The 22249-nt window shown below is 39.0% G+C and overlaps 2 protein-coding genes across 4 annotated transcripts; one reads left to right on the top strand and one right to left on the bottom strand.

Annotated features, from left to right (window-relative positions):
• The first annotated feature begins 12 nt into the window (after positions 1 to 12).
• Positions 13 to 12156, top strand: LOC131487934 (membrane-spanning 4-domains subfamily A member 3-like). Its single transcript, XM_058689133.1, has 7 exons — positions 13 to 90; positions 2759 to 2915; positions 3407 to 3538; positions 4549 to 4605; positions 5237 to 5380; positions 6748 to 6849; positions 11185 to 12156. The coding sequence occupies exons 2-7, from the start codon at positions 2760 to 2762 to the stop codon at positions 11323 to 11325; spliced, it is 732 nt and encodes a 243-aa protein (XP_058545116.1). The 5' UTR covers positions 13 to 90; position 2759; the 3' UTR covers positions 11326 to 12156.
• A 3587-nt stretch (positions 12157 to 15743) lies between these two features.
• On the bottom strand, positions 15744 to 22007 carry LOC131487933 (membrane-spanning 4-domains subfamily A member 4A-like). Of its 3 annotated transcripts, none has more exons than XM_058689131.1 (7): positions 21751 to 22007; positions 18715 to 18853; positions 17981 to 18115; positions 17715 to 17771; positions 17212 to 17328; positions 16332 to 16433; positions 15744 to 15951 (listed from the first exon to the last, which is right to left on the bottom strand). In XM_058689131.1, the coding sequence occupies exons 1-7, from the start codon at positions 21819 to 21821 to the stop codon at positions 15865 to 15867; spliced, it is 708 nt and encodes a 235-aa protein (XP_058545114.1). In that variant the 5' UTR covers positions 21822 to 22007; the 3' UTR covers positions 15744 to 15864. The 3 variants fall into 3 exon arrangements, with proteins under 3 accessions (XP_058545114.1, XP_058545113.1, XP_058545115.1); XM_058689130.1 differs by having other exon boundaries at positions 18715 to 18824; XM_058689132.1 differs by lacking the exon at positions 17212 to 17328 and having other exon boundaries at positions 18715 to 18824.
• Positions 22008 to 22249: the final 242 nt, after the last annotated feature.

The raw sequence follows: 22249 nt of genomic DNA, 5'->3' as shown, positions 1-22249 counted from the left end.
ACATGTTGGCACAGTCTTTGATAGACATACAAGACACATAAGCTTAAGAAGACGACAGGCTCCCACATTTGTGTGGTGGAACAACACTAGGTAGGTAGAACTCTTTTTTCCCCCATTATCCAGAGCACCAGAAAGTACTTTTGTCTATGTTCTGAGAGGGAAAGCCGTGGAACCTGACAGAGACTGAACAGAATGTGGGCTCAAGGCAGAGACAGTTTTTCCTTTCTTTCCACTGGTAGATATTCAACGTCATATATTTTAGGAAATTTTTAAAGATAATGCAGAAAGTTTCAGTGACGTAGACACATCTGATCTTGTCTACATTCCTGCTTTCTGACTTTCTGATTATGCAAACAACTTTACCCATCAGCGGGTAGATAGTAAGGCTTAGCTTACCAAGGAAGTTTGTCCCCAGCCCTATTTTCTAGAAGGCCCAATGTGATACAGGGGAATACTTTGGTTAGAATTGTGACGCAGAAACTTTTCTGTCTACGATCTGCAAATGAAATTCAGAACATCAAGAATGGACATGGGTGAGTCAGCTAAGTTCATAATAATATTTTTAGAATCACGAGAGTTTTATAACTAATCTGGTAGAGACACGACGAGGAGGATTAGGTAGGTCTGAAGCTATATTAACACATAAAGGGTCATTGGGCTTTGAAGTCAATACTTAAGGTGAGGACATCGTGGTAAACAAGACTAATTTTTGTATTGTTGAGTAACCAAGAAATACTGCAACGTCATTCTCTAAGTAGGCAACAGAGGTGGAGGGCAGCATTCGTTAGAAAGAGGACGGCTGTAAATGTGAAAGTCCTACTCAAAATACTGACCATTTGTATGGTAGCTTCAAGGAGCACTAACAGGTTCAACTACAGGTTTACAATTTGATAGAATATTACAGATGATAATCACATAGCTGCAATAAAATATCATTAAAGGCATTAGTGAATAAAAATGTGCCCGGTATTATGGTCAGCATTTTTAATCTAAAAATACATACTTGTTGAGTGAATGGATGAATACATAGTGACATTTGCAGTGAGGCGTGATAGGGGATACTTTGGGGGGTCAATAGTGTGTTTCCCCCCCAAAAAAAAAGTTACGTTGGGAGCAATGGCTCCCTCAAACACTCAAACCTGTTACGTGTGGGCTTCGGGAGGCTAAAAAAAGGATGTGTTAGTTTGAGGCAGGCTTCGCCTAAAGAGCAGATTTTTACTTATCAGACCCATAGCTCTTTGGTCCCACATCTATAAATATGTCTGAATTTGGGCAAGTTATTCACCATCTTTAGATATAAGGGTCACATTTTAAAAACATAGAACAACTGATTGATGAGATCCTCTTTATCTTTGAAATATTAATGAACGAGATTCATCCACCAAAGAAATTGAAAAAAAAATCTCTCTCGTTTGCACTTCCAGTGTGATCATACAAAATAAATTCCTTGTTTCAGCTCTTTAATGAAAAGCAACTACTGGGAATAGAAACATCGAATACTTATGATTAATCTTAAGTGTCCCATAGGAGTTCCATGTCATGATATCTTAATCTTTTCATGGAGACTGCAAAGAAATTTACACACTCAAAGAGTGTTGGAACTGATATACACTAACTCTTTGTTTTTTTTTTAAAGACATTGAGCATGGATCTCAAGAGCCAGAAACTATGTTTCCACTTTGATTCAGGAAATCTAAACATAAATAGCTATATAAAGGGTCTAATTCCATATCATTAGCATAATAGGAGGAGAAAACATAAGAAGGAATTGTACAAATTGTAAGCAAAGCTAAACTGAAACCTAATAGGGAGAGTGATAGCATCACAAATACCAACGTAATAAGGAACAAAGTCGGCCCCTATTTCCCCAACTTAATTTAATGGTACAAAATAGTCCTAAAATTGATAGAGTAAATGATGATATAGAAATAAAAAGCGAATATTTGGTAAAAAAAAAAATGTTCAAAATGAGTTAGTTTATGAAGGAAACCCCTCTTGGGTTTGTTCTACAATGGAAATCCATCATTGTTTTTGACGAGTACCAAAGCACACCCTACCTTCTTGAGAAGATAATACTAGAATTTATGCAATGTTACATCTCTGATGATACTAAAAAAATTGGATACATCATTTCCAGTGTCACACCTATGAAGCATAAGCATGATTATATTTTATGTTGACAAACCTAGGGTTTCAACTAAATACACCTCTCATTGCCACACAGTGATCAAAGTTAAGGTGGCTTTTACATAGTGTATCCCCAGGTCTCTCCTATAATTATGGATACCACTCCTATTCTCTTTCATTCCTAAGATTATCTTGGATTGGATGATAAGTTACATGATATATTTAATTCAATTAAAGGGAAATGTCTTTCATTCAAAACTCTTTGCGTTTAAATCTCAGGTGATTTTTACTCCACCAGGGATAAGGCTAAATAGATATATCACCATTCCCATTGGGGGTTCTTTTATACAAGTCTGTGGCCACATGCAATGTTAAAAAGAAAAAAAAATCTTGGAGGCTATCTTACAGTTACATAGGATTTGGTATTTCTCAACCTCTGTCATGTGTCTCCATGCTGACCACATCAGTGATATCAGAGTCAGCAGCATGGACACATAAGCATCACTTGGCCAATGCCTTCCCTTCATACGATAAAGACTTCAGATAAAAGAAGCCCAGTATCTACTCCCATTATAATAACATTAACAGTATTGGGCATATGACGGTGCATATCTGATGCCATCTATTACAGAATGAGCAAAACTTCGGATTCTGATGGGAAGACTGTGGACATTCCTCCAAACCCAAACCAAAGTACCCCATTAGGAAAGACTGAAAAGCCTGGTACCCTGAAACATTTGCTCGACAAGCTGCAGAAATTCCTGAAGGGGAATCTAAAAGCTCTGGGGGTAAGTAAGTAAACACTATAAAGAATTTTGAACCAGAAGCTGGGGCATATCCTGAGGGTAGAGGGTTATTCTGGCTAATTATCCTGACATAGAGGCATCAGGTTATTATCCCTGTCAACCATTCTGTGGTGTGGAAGAAAGACACTTCAATTAAAAGCAAAGGACCACATTTGTAGGAGGATGGGAGGGATGCATTAAGAGGAGACCGTAGAAGTCCTAATCTCTTAGATGAGCCTAATAGTGACTATATCTTATTGGAGCAAGGTTGACCCCCATGGGCAGACCTCCGGGAAAAAAGAAAAAGCAGACTCTCCAGGAACTGACTCTTCTTAGTAGATCTTTTCATAATATTCAAGGGATTCAAACCTTGAAAATGGGTGACCGAGGGCTTCTCTCTCTCCTGAGAAATGCTCACCATTGTCTTTAAGACATGGTTTTTGTTTTGTTAATTTGAATGGTTGGTAATTTGGTTTGTTTTGTCTCTTACCCAGGTGGCTCAGATTATGATTGGTGTGAAATGCATCTTTTATGGGATAATTGGATTTTTTGCTTTTGATTCTGAAATGTACCCAACTATTTTCTTCTCAATTTACACAGGCTTCCCTTTATGGGGGGCGTTGTCTGTGAGTATCTCACTTATATCTCAAATTATTATTATTTAATCCGTTATTCATTCATTCATCAACTCAACACACAATTTTTGTGACAACTTGCCAATTCTAGAGTACTTGCAATGACACTTAGTTAAGATTTAACTTCCAACCTGAACTTTATTTTACATTTTTTTATTTTTGAGAGACAGAGAGAGAGAGAGAAACAAAGTGTGAGCAGGGGAGGGGCAGAGAGAGAAGGAGACACAGAATCTGAAGCAGACTCCAGGCTCTGAGCTGTCAGCACAGAGCCTGATTGGGGGGGGGCGGGGGGGGGGGGACTCCAACTTGAAGACTTGACTGTGAGATCATGACCAGAGCTGAAGCCCGATGCTTAACTGACTGAGTCACCCAGGCGCCCCTCCCAACCTGAACTTTAATATATATTCTAATATAATAATACCCTTAAGTTCTATTCATTGCTGTATAGCCTGAAGCTATTCAGTAACGATCTTGCCATTTTGCTGAGAAGAAAATCCTGGGTTTGACACATGGGAGAAGCATCTCTGAAATGTAATAATATTTGGATTAGAGAATTTGCTGGGTGGGAAGGGTAAGCAGGTGTTACTCTTCTTAAGTCATCACCCTTCTTGGCCACACATTGAGAAAAGCGCCATGTAATTTGAGTTCACATGTTCCCTTTTCTGCACCCCAAAGTGTGTCTTTGGGTTATATTTATTTATTTTGTTCTCTCCACATTGAATAAGTCGTTTCGCCCTGTGGTTTTTATGTCCCCTTCTCTGATTTAGCTAAGGGAATTTTACTGGTCAGAAGAATAAATTATAACTGTGGTACTTTAATTGTGTGGTGCACACACTTTAATCATCTGCTTTCCTCTGAGTTCTGAAGGGATGGCCCTGGCAGGTGGGGGGTAGAGGGGGGAGGTACTAGATATGAAGAAAGATATGCATCTGGCAACAGGGTGGAAAGGCGACTTGGAAGAAGCCACTGCTCTGTAGATACCTTTCTTATCTTCTAAACAGTTTATCGTGTCTGGATCTCTGACTGTTGTGTCTGCCAAGAAGCAAACAAAATCACTGGTAAGCTAACAACCTTCCCCTTCGTCATTCAAGGAGAAAATGAGCACTTATAACACTCTGAGTTTCCCACGTGAAGCCCAGTCACCCTGGAGATTCGTTATTTTGTAGTACATTTCATCGTGTAACTGTCCCTTTGGCCCAATGAATCACGTGACCATCCTATGTCTAGACACAGACAGGCTGGATCTCCCTGGATTTTAGAATTCTGATCCCCATATCTCGTCACCATAAGAAGAGTGAGTAAAGATTTATGTAGCTATTCAAGCCTCGTTATGGTAATGGGGTGGGGTGACTAAAGAGAAAAACATGGCTTAGGCTTGAGCAAGGCAGATTTTTATCTTTGGTGGAGGGAGGAGCTAATAGGAGGAGAAAACAAGAGACACTGACAAAAACGCACGTAATATTTTTATCCTATCCATGGTATGTGTTCATGAAAGATCAATCTTCTCTAACTCTTCTTCTCGCAATTGTGATTTATCATTGAACCAAATTGGCACTATAAGGATGATGAATGCCTGTAGATCTCATGGATAAGTCAATAAAATCAGAATTCTCTCCCCAACATGTAGGGTCTAGAAACCCTTGGTCCTTAACTTATAAGCTAGTTATGTCTTTTTTTTTTTTTTTCCAGCTGAGGAAGAATATAGGTGCTAACACTGTTAGCACATTGGTCTCGATTGTTGGGATCTGTATTCTGTCATATAATTTAACAAAAAATTTCTGCTATGATTGCAAGGAGGAAACTCTCTGTTTGGGCATCAAATCAATTGCAATTGTAAGTATTATCCCCCTGAATTTGGAGAAGACTGAACGCTTATCTGAGCATGATGAAGATGAAACCTGATCATTGGTATATTTCAAGAACATGACAAAAATTCTTGCTTCCAGAGTCCTTCCAAATGCCTCTCTACAGATGCAATGATTAGAAAGAGAAAAAAACTATTTCTTTTCAATGGCAGAGAGCCCCAATTCTGTGGTCTAAATTTTATTTTTTCTGGAAAAACTAGAATGATATTAAAATCTGAGTCAAAGATTGGGGAAATTTTTACTTTACCCTTTATTTTTTAAAATTATTTTCTATTATAATATTCATTACTGCTAGGATTTTAAAAATAAGTTATTACCCAAAGCTACCTGGAGAATGAATGTTTATTCCGACTTGCCACTATTTGAGCGTAATCCTTTTTTTTTTTTTTTTTTTTTTTTTGCAATAAAGCCATGTGAAAGAAATGCAGACGAATGGTCTGAAATAGAGGAGAAAGAAATCAGGAAGAAAGCGGTAAAAGAAACCAGGAACACTGGAGTATGGGAAGACACATTTTACTTATGAGGACAATGACAAAAATTTTCACAACTGTTATTTAATTTTTACCCTAAAGCGTGTTCCAAATTTAGGAGACATTCTGGGTTTTTTTTTTTTAATTTTTTTTTAATGTTTATTTCTTATTGAGAGACAGGGAGACACAAAGCATGAGCAGGGGAGGGGTAGAGAGAGGGGGAGACACAGAATCTGAAGTAGGCTCCAGGCTCTGAGCTGTCAGCACAGAGTGCAACGCAGGGCTCGAACTCACAAACTGTGAGATCATGACCTGAGCCAAAGTCAGTCACCTAACCAACTGAGCCACCCAGGCACCCCGGAGACCTTCTGGTTTTAATTAGAATTGAGTCCAGTGGAAAACTGGGAAATTTTAGTATTTCACTGGGGAGATCTGAACCCTTACCATTTCTGCCCTGTTTATTGAGAAAAGTCAGCTTTGCAAGCCTTGGCAACATTTCTGATCTCCATGACTGAGTAACAATAACTTCAATAGTAATATTACTAATAACCTACCCTACCACCAATAATAATAATAATAATTTTAATAAAAATCAAAAGTGGAGTAGTTATTGTGAATTCTGTAATGTCATCAAGTTTTACTTCCCGTCTTGTATTAGTATGTTCAAGAATGTTTAATATCATCCCTAACTCTTGCTTTTCTGTAACAGCACATAGATTTCTGGGTTCAGACCCAACTTCATTGCACCATTTTTATAATGTGATGTGTCCCCTTTTGACAGCCTGATGTGGGGCTCTGACATAAAACTTTCTAAACTATCATCAAAGTGGAAGGTAATGCATGACATTTTATTTTCTTTTAACAGGGACTTGTGATTGTCCTAATGATCCTAACTTGTCTGCAAATTTTAATTTCACTCCCTCTCTCCATGCTCGTCTATAATGTGGATGACAGGAATATTCGCTGGGTATGTACAATTCTTAGAAGAAAGAGGATGATTTCAACTGTTTCGTTAAACAATGTGGTCGATGACTCTTTTCACTGTTGGTAAAATGAACAAAAGCATAAACTAGAAGTGATTCTGTGGACAACCTGGAAGCTACTAGCTGTGTGTTGAGCACACTTGGAATACACAGTGTGCAATTCTCTATTCCATACGGAAACTCTCACCCATGGGTATCTACCCATGACTTCAAACATCTGTCCATGCATCCATCCATCCATCCATCCATCTATTAATTTACTATATGAAGTACACTCTTTAGTGTGATGAATATGCAACGCATATATCATCCAAAAATAATAAAATCAAGGTGTCACTAATTTAAAAGCCTGAAAGAGATGAAATATATTATTGCAGGTATATAAAGTTGACAATACAGCTGACTGGAAACACAGATATAGTTAGAATTTTATGTTTTATTATTACAGGTAACAGACGTAGGTAAGAGCTAGTAGCATACTTTTCTCAACCTCATTACCTGGTTCTTTTTTGTGTGTTGAAATTATTGCCAGAACTGTGTGTCAATTAGGGTTAATTCAGACAGAAAATGGAAAGGTTTCTGGTATTGAAATCCCCCTCATTTCAAGCGTATAACATGATCACAAGCAATTGGATTACATGAGTCTAAGGGCTGGTAAGCAAGTCTGAATTTCTCAGGGCAGGCAGTCAGGAAAGGAAGGCCATGGATGGGATGGACCCACGGGCACGGCAAAGGTAGGTCAGAAGTCCCAGTGGACCTGAGTGGATTCTTTACTCAGAATCCAGTCATTTCATAAGGCTGAAGTCCATGTACTGGATGCCTGGACTCCTGGAAAGTCTGGGGATGGTCTGATAGTTCTCTGCTGTTGTTGGCAGAATCCAGTGGCCTGTGTTATGGAACTGGGATCGTTGGCCAGGAGTCATTCATGCTCAGCTCCTAGAAGCTGCTCTTGGATCTGTTCAAGAGGTTCCCTCCATTTCAGTAACAGAGAGCTTCCTCTTTGTCAAACAGTTCTTGTGCTTTGAATCACTCTGACTTCCTTTTCTACCATCCAGAGAACACTCTGCCTTGAAAGGACTCCTATACTTAGATTAGGCTCATCCGGATAACGTTTTGTTTTGTTTTGTTTTTCTGCCATATGATATAACACAATCACGGAAATGACACCATAATATTCTTCCCACCACAGAATACTTGTGCAGCACCCAATGAGAAAAGACACAGAGAAGGGGAAGACATATTTATTCTTGTAAGGCCATGGGTCTGAAGGAAAATGCGGATCTTCTCTCACATTACACTGGACAACATGTGTTGCATGACCACACTGAGCTGTAATGGAGGCCACAGAGTTCCATTAGGCTCAAATCTAGCTCTAATATACAGAATTTCTATTCTTAAAGGAAGATGAGGAACATTCTCAATCACATTCTTCTCTATAGGCACCAAATAGACACATCTACCTTCTTCCCCACACCTAAAATACAACTCACCAGCTCACGAAGGACAATAATCCAAACCATTTGTTGCTCTGGAGTTACTGTATCTTTGTCGTTCTCTACAACAAAAACAGAAGTAGTTCATTGCAGTGAGGGCTGAAAGACAAATTATTTGCCCTATTTCTACTTACATTATATAAATGTGGACTTGACCAAAGATAATGATAAAACTTCAACCTGGAGATAAAAAGAGAAATGTGAAATCACTGATCTATGGCAATTACAATATGTTCTAAGGCAGGAATTATGGAGACACCCTACCCCCCAAAAGCCATAAAATACTTAAGTTATGTCATAGTTCCCTTCTTGGGGAGGTATTAACTTATCCATTTTCCTCTCTGGCTCTTTGTATGCTAATTTTCATGGCCCTCGCTAGAGTAGACATTGGAGAGTATGCTCTTTTTAGGTATTCTTAGATATTTCTCAGTATTTGCATCTACTCTCTACTGGTATACATGGCTTTTATATGTCAAGTATTCTCTGGCTACTGTAAGTCAGGTTTTTGCCTTCTATGACAACATAGTTGCACCAAAAACAGGGATGGAAAGGTAGATTCTTTATTGTCAAAATGTGGCTTTCACCTCTGCATCCACGAAGGACCTCCTGCTATGACATCCACATCCCAATCAGCAGAAAGGAAAAGGGAAATGAGAATACATACCCTTCTTCTTAAGTGTGTAACTCCAAAGTGGGATTTACTACTTATTCTCACATTTTGTCGGCTAGTACTTAAATATTTTCCCATACTTAGCTGCAAGAGAGCCTAGGAAATATAGTCCCAATTTTATCTCCATTTTCCAGTTTAGAAACAGGTTATATTGTTAAGAGAAGAAGGGAAATGTCAGCAAGAGCTCTATGGGTTAAGCATTATTTAAAAATTATGAAAACACAATAACCATCCTTTATTTATAAAACCTTACATTATTTTCTCTCATCAAATAATCGTTCATTATAAGAGACAGACATCAAATCACAAATACAAAATACAAAAATACTTAAAATTTTCTATGCATAATCACACAAAACATGTTCAGACACTCAAAAACTTATGTTCTATTAGCAACTCATTATTTTCCAGCCCATCAGCAATGCATCACATGTAATGTCCCAACATTAGCTGGGTTGGCATTCTTCATACCAAAATGATTAAAGAAGGCCCTACTATCTCTCCCTATTTCTGTTGTTCAAGAATGATTTTAATCGATATGTTTATAGTTTCCTTTATCTTCCTCAAAACTAAATACTAGTAACCCAAGTAGATTGATACTCACCTGGCTTAATATCTGGAAAAAATTAACCATTGGGTAGGTTTTTTTTTTCAAGTTTCATTAAATTATAGTCCATTAACATACAGTGTAATATCAGCTTCAGGTTAAAATATACAGTGATTCATTGCTAACATACAACACTCAGTGATCATCATGACAAGTACATTCCTTAATCCCCATCAACTATTCCACCCATCCTCCTTCAACCTTCCCTCTAGTAACCCTCAGCTTGTTCTCTATAGTTAAGAGTCTGTTCCTTGGTTTGCCTCTCTCTCTTTTTCGCTTGCTCATTTGTTTTGTTTCTTAAATTCCACATGTGAGTGAAATCATATGGTATTTGTCTTTCTCAGACTAACTTATTTCACTTAGCAAAATACTCTCCAGCTCCACCCACGTTTTTGCAAATGGCAAGATTCCATTCCTTTTTATGGCTGAGTAATATTCCATTGTGTATATATACCATACCTCCTTTATCCATTCATCAGTGGGTGGACACTTGAGCTGCTTCCACAATTTAGCTATTGCAGATAGTGCTGTTATAAACATTGGAATGCATGTGTCCCTTTGAATTCGTATTTTTGTATCCTGTGAGTAAATACCTACTAGTGCAACTGCTGGATTGTAAGGTAGTTCTATTTTTAACTTTTTGAGGAAACTCCATACTGTTTTGCAGAGTTACTGCACCAGTTTGCATTTCCACCAACAGTGCAGGAGGGTTCCTCTTTCTCCCCATCCTCATCAACACCTGTTGTTTCTTGTGTTGTTGATTTTAGCCATTCTGGCTGGGGTAAGGTGATATCTCATTGTAGTTTTGATTTGCATTTCCCTGATGATCAGTGATGTTGAGCATCTTTTCATGTGTCTGTTGGCCATCTGGATACCTTCTTTGGAAAAATGCCTATTCAAGACTTCTTCCCATTTTTTAATTAGATTATTTATTTTTCGAGTGTTGAGTTTGCTAAATTATAGATTTTGGATACTAACTCTTTATCAGATATGTCATTTGCAAATATCTTCTCCCATTCCATAGATTGCTTTTTAGTTTTGTTGATTGTTTCCTTCACTCAGAAGCTTTTTATTTTAGTAAAGTCCCAATAGTTTATTTTTGCTTTTGTTTCTCTTGCCTCAGGAGAAATATTTAGAAACAAATTGCTACAGACGATGTCAAAGAAGTTACTGCCTGTGTTCTCCTCCAGGATTTTTATGGTTTCATGCCTCATATTTAGGTCTTTTATCCATTTTGAATTTATTTTTGTGTGTGGTATACGAAAGTAGTCCAGGTTCATTCTTCTGCATGTTGATGTCCAGTTTTCCCAACACCATTTGTTGAATCATTGGGTAGTTTTAGTCATGATTGAAACTGAACTCACCCTCTACCTTTTTTGGAGAGCAGCCATTAAGTTACTCTGGCCCCAAATCCACACAATTAATCTTTAGAGTAAGAGAGCATATATTTGGAGACAAATCATTGAGGACTTAGATTATATTATTCTTTATGGCTTATTTTACAGACTTTACAGATTATTTTATGGATTATTCTTTGACTTCTTTACAGATTTCTGTATTTTTTTGCTGGAAATCACCTTCTGAAAGTCCTTATCAAGACTTGTTGCCTCAAACTTCAATCTATCAAGAACTTGAATGTAAAGAAGAAACACCTTCATGTTATCCCACAGATACTAGTAAACAAATATGAAGCTATACTTCTGTATTTTGGATCCACAGTGATAGCAAGAAGATCATACTGTGACCACTGAGGCATAAATATACACGTGTGAGAATACAACTGTGTGGTTCAAAGTCATAAAGACAGCAACTAGCATCTATAGCATCAAGAATTTGGTTGTCACTATTCTTTTGGTTGGATGTTATCACAGGCTAGGTGTATGCTCTGTAACAAAACTTAACTTTGAAATATTGGTGGCTTAACACATCAGAAGTTCATTTACTGCATACTTTACATGTTCATTGTTAGTTGGCTGTTTAGACCCACACTGATATGGGTTCTACAAAATAGAATAATATCTCAAAAAGTTTTTTTTATTTTGCCGAGGTAGGGAAAAAAAAGTTAGAAGTTGGACCTCTGGCAATGAGATACTTTGGTCGAGAAGCATGTGTCATTCTGGCCACAGCTCATTAAATGGTGACCTTCCCAGTGCTGTGTGGGAGACAGGAAATGTAGAGGGACAGAAAATATCAGTGAATAATATTATCTCCACCCCAGTGTTCTTCATCAGCTAGGATCTATTTTCTGAGATCACAATTCATTTTCCTTATTCATTCATTACTACATGTTAGAAAAAAATCTCAATTCCTCCAACTCTCAAATGTATGAACATAAAGCTCCATTCCTTTCTTAAAACTCTGAAGTTTAACCTTTCTTTGATGAAGCACAGTGAAGTCAGTGGAGACTTTCCTGGACCAGTCGTGAACATTTTGCATGAAGTCTTTGGTCCGTCATTTTTACACTCTGTGACTTTGGATGTGTTTCTTTCCTGACTAAACATCAGTTTCCTTATCTTTCAAATGGCCTCACTTGTGCTTACTCAGTTCCGATTGGGATATACATCAAGGAAAAGAGTAAATATACGCAAAAAATACTTTTAATCATACAAAATACTATAGATTATAGTATTTCATTGGTCTAGTGTTAGGTTAATTAATTATATTGCATCATTCAGAGTACATTAGGCCTTTGTGATGATATTTTACATATGTAAGCTTATATATAAAAGCTTGGGTTGCTTCCTTGGCTCACTGACAATTAATCAAAGTGTTACCCATTCCCCTAGAATATACAACCAGAATGTTTCAAAGTCTAGTAAAATTAATAGTGTGTCCATGAGATCCAACAATTCCATTCCTGTTCTATACAGTATCATAGCTACTACACATGTATGGCAATTAAAATTTAAGTTCTTTAAAATGAAAAAAAGATTCAAAGCTTATTTTCTTAGCGTCACTATCCATGTTACAAGCGTTCAATGTCCACTTGTAGCTAGTCCAAAATATATGAGGAAAAGGGCTGATAAAACTAAAAGGAGAAATCGACAAATATCCTATTATATTTGGAGACCTCAACCCCCTCTTTGACAGCTGATATATCACCCAGGTAGAGAAGCAGAAAGGATATAGATGACCTGAGCAGCAGTATCAATCAAGTTGACCTAATTGACATTTATAGACCTCTCCATCCAACAACAGAACATACATTGTTTTCCAATGTGCGTGGAATATTTGCCAATATTGGTCACTTCATGTGTTAGGCAACACAGCTCAACAAATGTAAAACAATATAAATCATACAGTTGTCAGACAATAGCAGAATTGTGATAGGTGGAAAATTCAAAATTTTTGGAAATCAAACAACATATTTCGAAACAGTCCGTGAGCCACAGGAAAGTTTTTAAAACAGGTAGAAATATGGGGTTTCTTTTGCTTTTGGGGGACAATTCTTGTGATTTTTTTTTTCAAAGCCAGATGTGATACATCATGTAATAGATGGCTAAAGATAGAAATATTTACAGATACGTGTATAAACATGGTGCAGTGGGCTGTCTGTGTCTCCCCTTCCCAAATTCATATGTTGAAACTCTAGCCCTCAATATGATGGTATTTGGAGATGGGGCCTTTGGGAGGGAATGAGGTAGCAAGGGTGGATCTGTCGTGATGGAATTAGTACCTTATAAGAAACAACATGAGGGAACTTACTTCCTCTCTTTGCTCTCTACTATGTGAGGATACAATGAGAAAATGGCTATCTGGAAGACAGGGGAGAAAACTGAGCATGCTGACATCTGGATCTCAGATGTCCACCCTCCAGAATTGTGAGAAATAAATATTTTCTAAGTTACCCACTATATAGTGTCTTGTTAGAATAGCTCAACTAAGACACATGAATTAGTAGACAGATGTATGTTTTCCTCTGTTAGCTAAGAGAACCTAAAAGAAATGACATCCCAATAGTAACAAGCACGCCTAGAGGCCAGATCTTTATTTCTAGTATGGTTCTCCAATAAGAAGAAATGGGCTGCCTGATGAAATGGCTGATTCTAAGACGTGGGCAAGAAGTATGTAAGATGAGGGGCGCCTGGGTGGCTCAGTCGGTTGAGCATCTGACTTCGGCTCAGGTTATGGTCTCACAGTTCGTGAGTTCGAGCCCCGCGTTGGGCTCTGTGCTGACAGCTCAGAGCCTGGAGCCTGCTTCGGATTCTGTGTCTCCCTCTCTCTGTCCCTTCCCTGCTCATGCTCTGTCTCTCTCTCTCTGTCTCTCAAAAATGAATAAATGTTAAAAAAAAAAAATTAAAAAAAAAAAGATGTAAGATGAACCTGAGAACATGGTCATGTCATAAAAAGAAGCAAGTGCCCCAAATGAGACACAATGATAGGATCCATCAAGGGGACACAGGAGCCACTGAACAATCTCCCAGTGATCAAAACAGAAACAATTTGAGCAATAAGATAAATTGGTATTAGATTAAAACCCCAAGAATGTATAAATATTCATAAATTCATACAAATACTTGAATGCATAAATAAGTGGGAGAAAATTGACAAAACCCCAGGGCAGAATATCAAATAACTTATGAGGTTACTCTACCCTCAAAGCAATAGATCTTAACTCCCTGACTCCTTGAGCCCAGGCTGCACACGGTGGCTGGATAGTGACATCCTTCTGAAGAGTACAGTATAAAAAGTCGGGGAAAAGCTAACTTTAGAGTGGAAAAAACTGAAAAACTGTACTCAGTGAGGTGATTAAAGCCAACGTCAACAGCGTAAGTCATGTTGATAATATGTACCCTTGATTGGATGTGATAAGGATCATATTGTACTTCTGACGTCTTCCTCCCCAAACCTCAAAACACTAGTCTGATCATGAGAAAAATATCAGATAAGCTCCAGGTGAGGGACATTCTGCAAAATACTTGATCAGTATTCCACAAAACTATCAAGGTCATCAAAAACAAAGGAAGTCTCAGAAATAGTCACAGCCAAGAGGAGGCTAAGAAAACATGGAAGCTAAGTCTAATGTCGTGTCTTGGGTGGGGATCTTGAAAGAGGAAAAAGGCACTAACTAAAAACTAAAGACATCTGAATAATAATAATGCTGTAGTTAATGATAATGTATCAATATTGGTTCATCCCATACTAAGGTAAGATGCCAACTGATTTGGGGTATATGGGAACTCTTTTAATATTTTCTCAATTTTTTAAAATAAATCTAAAGCTGTCGTAAAAAGAAATAGTATTCAAATTATTGCAATGTGATACAAAGACATCAAAATGGTTAGAATGAAAATCACATGATATCAGGGTACAGATGTACAATACCTGGAATTCAGGCATTGCTAGAAGGCAGGTGCATATGCCATATGCACTTTGGACACGGCCTAGCAGTTCCACTGCTATACGTAGACCCGATGGAATTTTACACACGCACGTACCAAAATATACGGATACATTTTGCACGCACGGCATGATTCGTCCCAAATCGAAGCATCCCAAATATTCATCAATATTTACATATGTAATAGATTGTCCTGCAAGTCTTACAATAGAATATCTTGCAGCGGTATGAACATAGTATTACCACTGGCAATGGCGGGAATGAAGTTCACAAACATGCTAGAAGAAAGGAGCCATAGCCAGTGCATATATTTCACAAGACTCCATTTTATGAAATTCAAAGATGCAACTCATATTGGTGGTAAAAGTCAAGACAGCAGTTAAGCTGGGGATCTTAGTGAGTGAAAAGGGGAATTCACCATTGTCTGAAACTGGTAGTGTTTACTCATGGATTCGGATGCTGCTTACACGAGGATGTCCACCTTCTATATAACTAAAAATTGGGGGCACGGCTGGCTCAGTCAGTAGAACATGTGACTCTTGATCCCTAGGTTGTAAATGTGAGCCCCATGTTGGAGGTAGAGATTACTCAAAAATTAAGATCTTAAAAAATATTAGGCAGCTGTTACAACCATGATCTATTCAGTTTTCTGTATGTGTGGTATAGGGCCTTTACAAGTTATGAGAAATGACACTGTGCATCCTAGTCATTTGAGTGACAATAGGATGAAGTGGGAGATTGGGACTCAAAACCACAATCAGCAGCAATAGAGGAGAAAATGCACTTTATTTGGTTGTGTAATAACTATGCTCCTGTGCACAGATGAGAACACTTCCTGGCAGGCAAAGAGATACACAATGAATAATATTTTCAAAAGCAAGAATTATTCTATTCAAACTCCAGCTCCTCATAAATATGTTCATGGGGGGCTATTGCTGAAGACACCTTGTCATCGGTTGACTGGATAATCACCACCTGTGGATAGTGAGAATAATATATACCATTATTCACATCGTCTTTCAGCTAGAGGGATTCGCATTTATCCTGGTGATGCCTACCTTTTCTGTGTATTCTAGGACCTGAAAATTAAATGTCCCTTCCTTCAGGGCCTTACATCCCTCACTCGATAAAAATTGATATCCCGCAAGACCTATGAGGTTCCTGGAAACATACACCATAGCTCTATCCGTGTATTCCTCTGTCTCCTTCAGTTTCAAGAATGACTCATGTACATAACTATCTTTCCATCACTCTGCTTCCTTATCCTTCTCATTGGTCCAGAGAGGAGGAGAGAGACAGTGAGAGAAACAAAAACGTGACAAATTTGAACCCTCCATCAGGTCCTCAACACTCACCTGAGTGACAAAGCAGGTCACCTTGCACCCAAATACAGAGAGAGAGATAGCGATGCTGACTTCCAGCAGGGAGAGGACTAATATCACAATCTCAAACGTCCTCTAGAAAGGAGGAGCAGATTCCATGAGGAGAGAGAAGAGCAAAAGGAAAGGAATATTAATAACAGATGGATACTTCCCCTGGCCCTGGATCCTCTGATTCCAATCTGACTCCTTCTCCCCTACGGAAACAGGTAAATTCCCTCTCATAACAAACCAAAAAAGAAAAATTGAAAAGCAAATGCTAAAATAGCGGAGGGGAGTTCTATTCTGGAACTTCATTAAGTGCAAGGAAATTCAGATGAAATCACATGTGTCTGCATAGTTTTCTGGGCTTAGAGATTCTCTGTGTTGTCCACTTCAGGTTATTTTCATTCCTGTATGAATTTATACCTTTTTCTCATCTAAAGAGCAGAGAACCTCCGGGTCTGTGAAAGCGATATCATTGCCCTTTCCTTGTACATATACACACCCCCAGAGGCTCTGAGCATCTTGGCCTGGTGTTCTGACTCTCCTCAACCCACCCACAAATGACACAAAGCCTGCTGAGCCAGCCCAGCGGTCCACCCCCATCGTAACTTGACCCTGGAGACTAAAGAAAGAGCCTAATGATCAATTCTCTAACATAACTGCATTCAGAGAAGAATGAGAGAAAAAAAGGTAACTGTCCTGGTAGGTCCTAGCAGCAAGGGGCTGAAAATTCTCCCCGTGAGCTCAAAGTCCCAGATCTTACTTATGCTGATAAGCCAGGATTAACTGGGAGACAGTCATCTCACACTAGTATGCATTTAGATAATGTAAATATAATTGCAGAAAATAAAAGCAGCTCAGAAACACTTACAAGAATAAGACACTTTTTCTCCGGTGCAAATAGGACAGTCAGTTCTATTATTAACACGATTATCCCTATCACTCCTGCAACAGCACTGAGCAAGTTCACTCCCAGGCTGCCTTTGATCTGGAAGAGAATGACCAGTGTCCCCTACAACCCGCTGTTTCTTCTCCTTCCTCCCTTCGGAGAACACAAAAACATTCATTCATTTGGAAGGGGTTGAAGACACATTCTCAAATAATTTTCCTAAGTCTGAGAGAGAAAAGAGAATACTGCTGAAGCATTGGATTCTATGGTCACAGATTAATCCCAAGGATGGAGTTTCAGACAATAGGGGCAAAAAACAAAAACAAAAACAAAAAGGTAAGTCAAACCCCAGTTTCCTTATGGAAGAATTTGCCATGACCCCCATAGAGCCCAGATGATTCAGAGAATCAGAGAGCATTTCTTTTGCCTTGAGATACAGCACGTCTGATTTTACTTGTTGCTTCTGGGCCCAGGGACATACTTACCAGGTTCAATGTCATTTTTCTTCCAGCTGCAATAGACACAGCTCCAGATAAGAAGAACTGAAAATGGAAGAAACCACTCAGCCTGGTGAGCCTACACCTGTCCTTCCACCTACCCTAGAGGTCATCAGAACCCCAGTCTTTAGGCCACATACTTTGCTCTAAGAAGTAAAATCCCAGGTCACATCATTGGTTTGTAAGAGGGAAGGCTGGAAGGAATGTTTGTGGATTTTACCACTGAGGAAGTTGAGATATTCCAACATACTCACAAATAAGGATCCCCATACAGGATATCCTGAGACCATGGTAAGAGGATAACACCAGTAGTGAAAGTCAGAAGAATAAAAACACAGACCTATAACAAACAGGCACACTTTCATCAGACCAATCAGGATCTGAGTCACCTGGGGAGTGAAAAAGAAGATACGCTCAGAGTATGAAGCATGCAGGCTTCTAGGAAGATGATTTTGTGGTCTCTACACAGAACTCCCATCCCCTGGTTTTGAAAGGGTTCCCAGAATGAAATCTTTAGGAATCCATGGCGTTTTCTCAAGTTCAAGACTGTTTAGAAAGGTTTTATGGTGCGGTGCCTGGGTGGCTCAGTCAGTTAAGCATACAACTTCAGCTCAGGTCATGATCTCACTGTGAGTGAGTTCTGACAGCTCAGAGCCTGGAGCCTGCTTCGGGTTCTGTGTTTCCCTCTCTATCTGCCACTCACAGTCTGTCTGTCTGTCTGTCTCTCAAAAATAAATAAACATAATAATAATTTTAAAAAAAAACTAAAGGTCTTATGGTAACCTTCTTCCCCACCCCCCTCACTAGGGAAACACATTTTCCTTTCAGATTCCGGATCTCTAGTTTTGAAAAAATCTATTTCCTGCCACTAGGAAGGTCAGTTTATGACACAGCTAATCACACCTCAGGAGCCACAAGGGACAACTGTTCTCCTCTCTGGAAATGGCTATTTCCCCAAATGCGACGCTTGGAGGTCAAGCTCACTCACCCCCAGTATTTGGGGCTCCCCCTTCAAGAAGATCTTCAGGTTGTCTGTCTGGTGTACTTGGATGATGTTGTCTTTCTGGAGAGGATTTGGGCCAAACCCTCCAGTTGTTCCTTTGGGTGTATCAACATAGTCTTTAGTGCTGTAAAATGTAAATATTTTACAGAGAACAGATCCACTCTCCAACCCCTTTATTCTAGGTATGAAGAACAGCCTTTGGAAAAATGGTATCATAAGGCAAGTTTGGTGTGACGGTAAGTTAAATAAAGTTATAATTTCACTCACACACTGTGTAAACTTGGGCAAGTGTTTTTTTACCATCTCCGTGCCCTAGGCTTGGAAACTATAAAACCGGTGTGCGTGGGGTACCCACCTCCTGTTGTTTGCCATACATCCATATGATTTCAAAAGATTCGTACATATACAATTAGAATTGGTATGTTCTAATATTTATTTATTTATGAGAGACAGAGAGAGGCAGAGTGCGAGCAGGGGAGGGGCACAGAGAGGAAGACACAGAATCCAAAGCAGGCTCCAGGCCCTGAGCTGTCAGCACAGAGCCCAGTGCAAGACTTGAACTCATGAACCTCGAGATCATGACATGAGCTGAAGTCGACGCTTAACCAGCTGAGCCACCCAGGTGCCCCAGAACTGGTATATTCTAAATAATTAACAGCGTCATTATTTTTCATGTATTTTTATTAAATTTTAATGTAAACATTCATGCAGGATGCTTAAATTTATATCCTCGAGAAAAAAAAATGACTGATGGAAAGTGAATCAATTGTTATAGAGAGTCCTGAAAGGGATATGTGTTATGCTTTTTGTTCACAAGCATACTATCCATTCATTCAGTCAGCAAATATTGATGAAATGTCTATCAATGAAATGTGCCAGACCCTGTTACAGGTTTTGTTGCTTAGGACCATAGCGACGAATAAAACACACACAATTCCTGTCCGTTGGAAGCCTACGATACAGTAAAAGAAAATAAGTATTTAATTTATATCATGAATTTATAAGTACGTGTGAATAGAAACTATGTAAAATGAGAACCTTCACTTTCCATGTAAGAAAACTTAGTTTTAAAGGGATTATATCACTTCTTCAATGTCAGTCAGCATTTCTGTGTTTGAAGCAAATGAGAATTCAATTTCCCTAGCACACTGGCCTTTGCTAATGTTCTCCTATACCACAAGCATAGTGCTGATCAACAAAAAGCTCTGATGAGCCAGAGCTGAGTCAACATGGTTTTCGGAGGTCCTTTTTTTTTTTTTTTTTTTAATGTTTTTGTAATGTTTTTATTGATTTTTGAAACAGAGACAGAACATGAGCAGGGGAAGGGCAGAAAGAGAGGGAGACACAGAATCCAAAGCAGGCTCCAGGCTCTGAGCTGTCAGCACAGAGCCCGACGCGGGGCTCAAACTCACAGACTGTGAGATCATGACCTGAGCCGAAGTCGGACACTCAACCGACTGAGCCACCCAGGCGCCCCTCAGAGGTCCTTTTAATTGTCTTATACTCCCCTTGCAAATAGATTTGTTGCAGCGATAGCCCTTATTCTTTACCCTTCTCTGCATTCCTACAAGTGCCACATGACTTTACTGTCATATAAATATAGCTACTATCAAATAAATGTATTTCCTTCTCCCCTTAATTCTGATTTCAGCCATGTGACTCACTTTGGCCAGTGAGATATCAGCAAATGTTTTAAAAGCACAGGCTCTTGAACTCATGCCATGGCTAAGAAAACATAGCTGAGTCACCTTGCTTGAGGATACAAGACACTGAAAATGCAAGATGTCATAACATTCATGTTGGCTGAAGTCATCCTCAATCAGATGGCAATTATTGACCTTCATTCTTATGAGTGATCCCAGAGGATTTCAGAAGAACCATGCACACCCATGTGCAGACTTTTCAGCAATATACACGTTTATTGCTTTAAGCCATTAAGTTTCAGGAGGGTGTTTGTTATGCACCAGTGTGGTTTCTTTATATTTCCCAGAAACCAGTGTGGTTTCTTTATATTTCCCAGTTTCTTTCTCATTCTTTAGCCTTAAAGAAAAAAAGATTGGTCATTCCTGAATAGTCTCCCACAGGAACAGAGATAATTATAAATAGACTTGAGCAGTAACTTCACTACCTCTGTTGAGAAAAAAGATCACTGACAGAGCTTTGACAGCTCTCTGTTCAGGGATCAGGATCCAGGTCTAAGCAAAACATCCTGAAGACAAAACTTAAACTTGTGACCTGAGATGACATCAGCTCCCAGATCGTTTTTGTGTGTGATTAAGGCTCATAAATACGAGGCAATATCACAACATGCTATTATATGATCTTATGTGTCTCAAAAAAGAATAATAGCTTTTTAAATTTTTTTAAGTTATTTATTTATTTTGAGAAAGAGGGAGAGCACAAGCGGAGGAGGGACAGAGAGAAAGAGAGACAGAATCCCAAGCAGGCTAAGCACCATCAATGCAGAGCCCAATGTGGGGCTTGAACTCACGAACTGTGAGATCATGACCTCGGAAAGAGTAATCTTTCTATCACAAGACAGAGAATAAAGAATGGACCACAAAAGTTTCCTTAGATGATCAACTTTCAGAGTTTGCCTCTCAAATCAGGTCAGGGAGAAGCCAGGGTGTGTTGAACTACCTTCTGCACATGAATATACACAACAGAGCCATTTACTAGGAAAGGAGGGCTCTGTCTGATACCTTCAGTCAGCCACTTCTTCCTTTTCCCTTCCTTCAATTTCTCTGGCTCAGATTCCATTTATTCTGGAAGTTAGTTGATGTTTTCCCTTTGAAGAAGATGTTGAAGCGGGCAAAATTCTGCAGCCTGAACATTCACTCCCACATAGATGAGAGCCTAGCCTTCTAAAGCCAGGTCAAGAGCAGGCTAACTTGTCCCAAAGTTCATTCACACCTCATCCTGTGCTAGATACTTTTGACCCACATTCCTACATATCACCTGCCAACAGCTCAACCCAGAACTCTTCCTAGAAGCTGAGAACAGAAGATGGGCTCTTCCTACCTTTGCATCCCTCTAGAACTGCACGAAGTGGGAGGTGCGAGCTCCTCCGGGCCATCATTCCGTAACACCATTTCCACTGAGGAGTCTGACCTGATCCGAAGAGTAATTGGGCAATCATCTTCGACTCTGTGTAGTCACCATTATTTCCTGTGGGTCATCCTACCCAGCCCACCACAGTGAATAAACTGTGCTTGCATGAGATAGTGAAGCCACGGACAAACTAACAACAGAACTTGCTTTTAGATCTTGATGGCACTCCCAGGCTGTTTTCTTAAGTACCGTATTTAAGGCCTTTCATAGCAAAACCTCAGTCACAGGAAAACACGTGATTCTGACTTTTATCCAAGGGCCAAATAGCAGCTAAGAATAAACTTGAATTTGTGCAAATTAACATTTTGCTAACAAACATCAGGACGAAAATCACTAACCACTACAATTGAGTATACTAATCATAGGTACCAACCAACCCTTTTGATAGCCCTTTTCTCTTGGCTATACT

The sequence above is a fragment of the Neofelis nebulosa genome, chromosome 10, assembly GCF_028018385.1.
Source record: "Neofelis nebulosa isolate mNeoNeb1 chromosome 10, mNeoNeb1.pri, whole genome shotgun sequence".
NCBI lineage: Eukaryota > Metazoa > Chordata > Mammalia > Carnivora > Felidae > Neofelis > Neofelis nebulosa.
The sequence above is the reverse complement of the archived record's forward strand: the minus strand, read 5'-3'. Positions and strand labels throughout refer to the sequence as shown.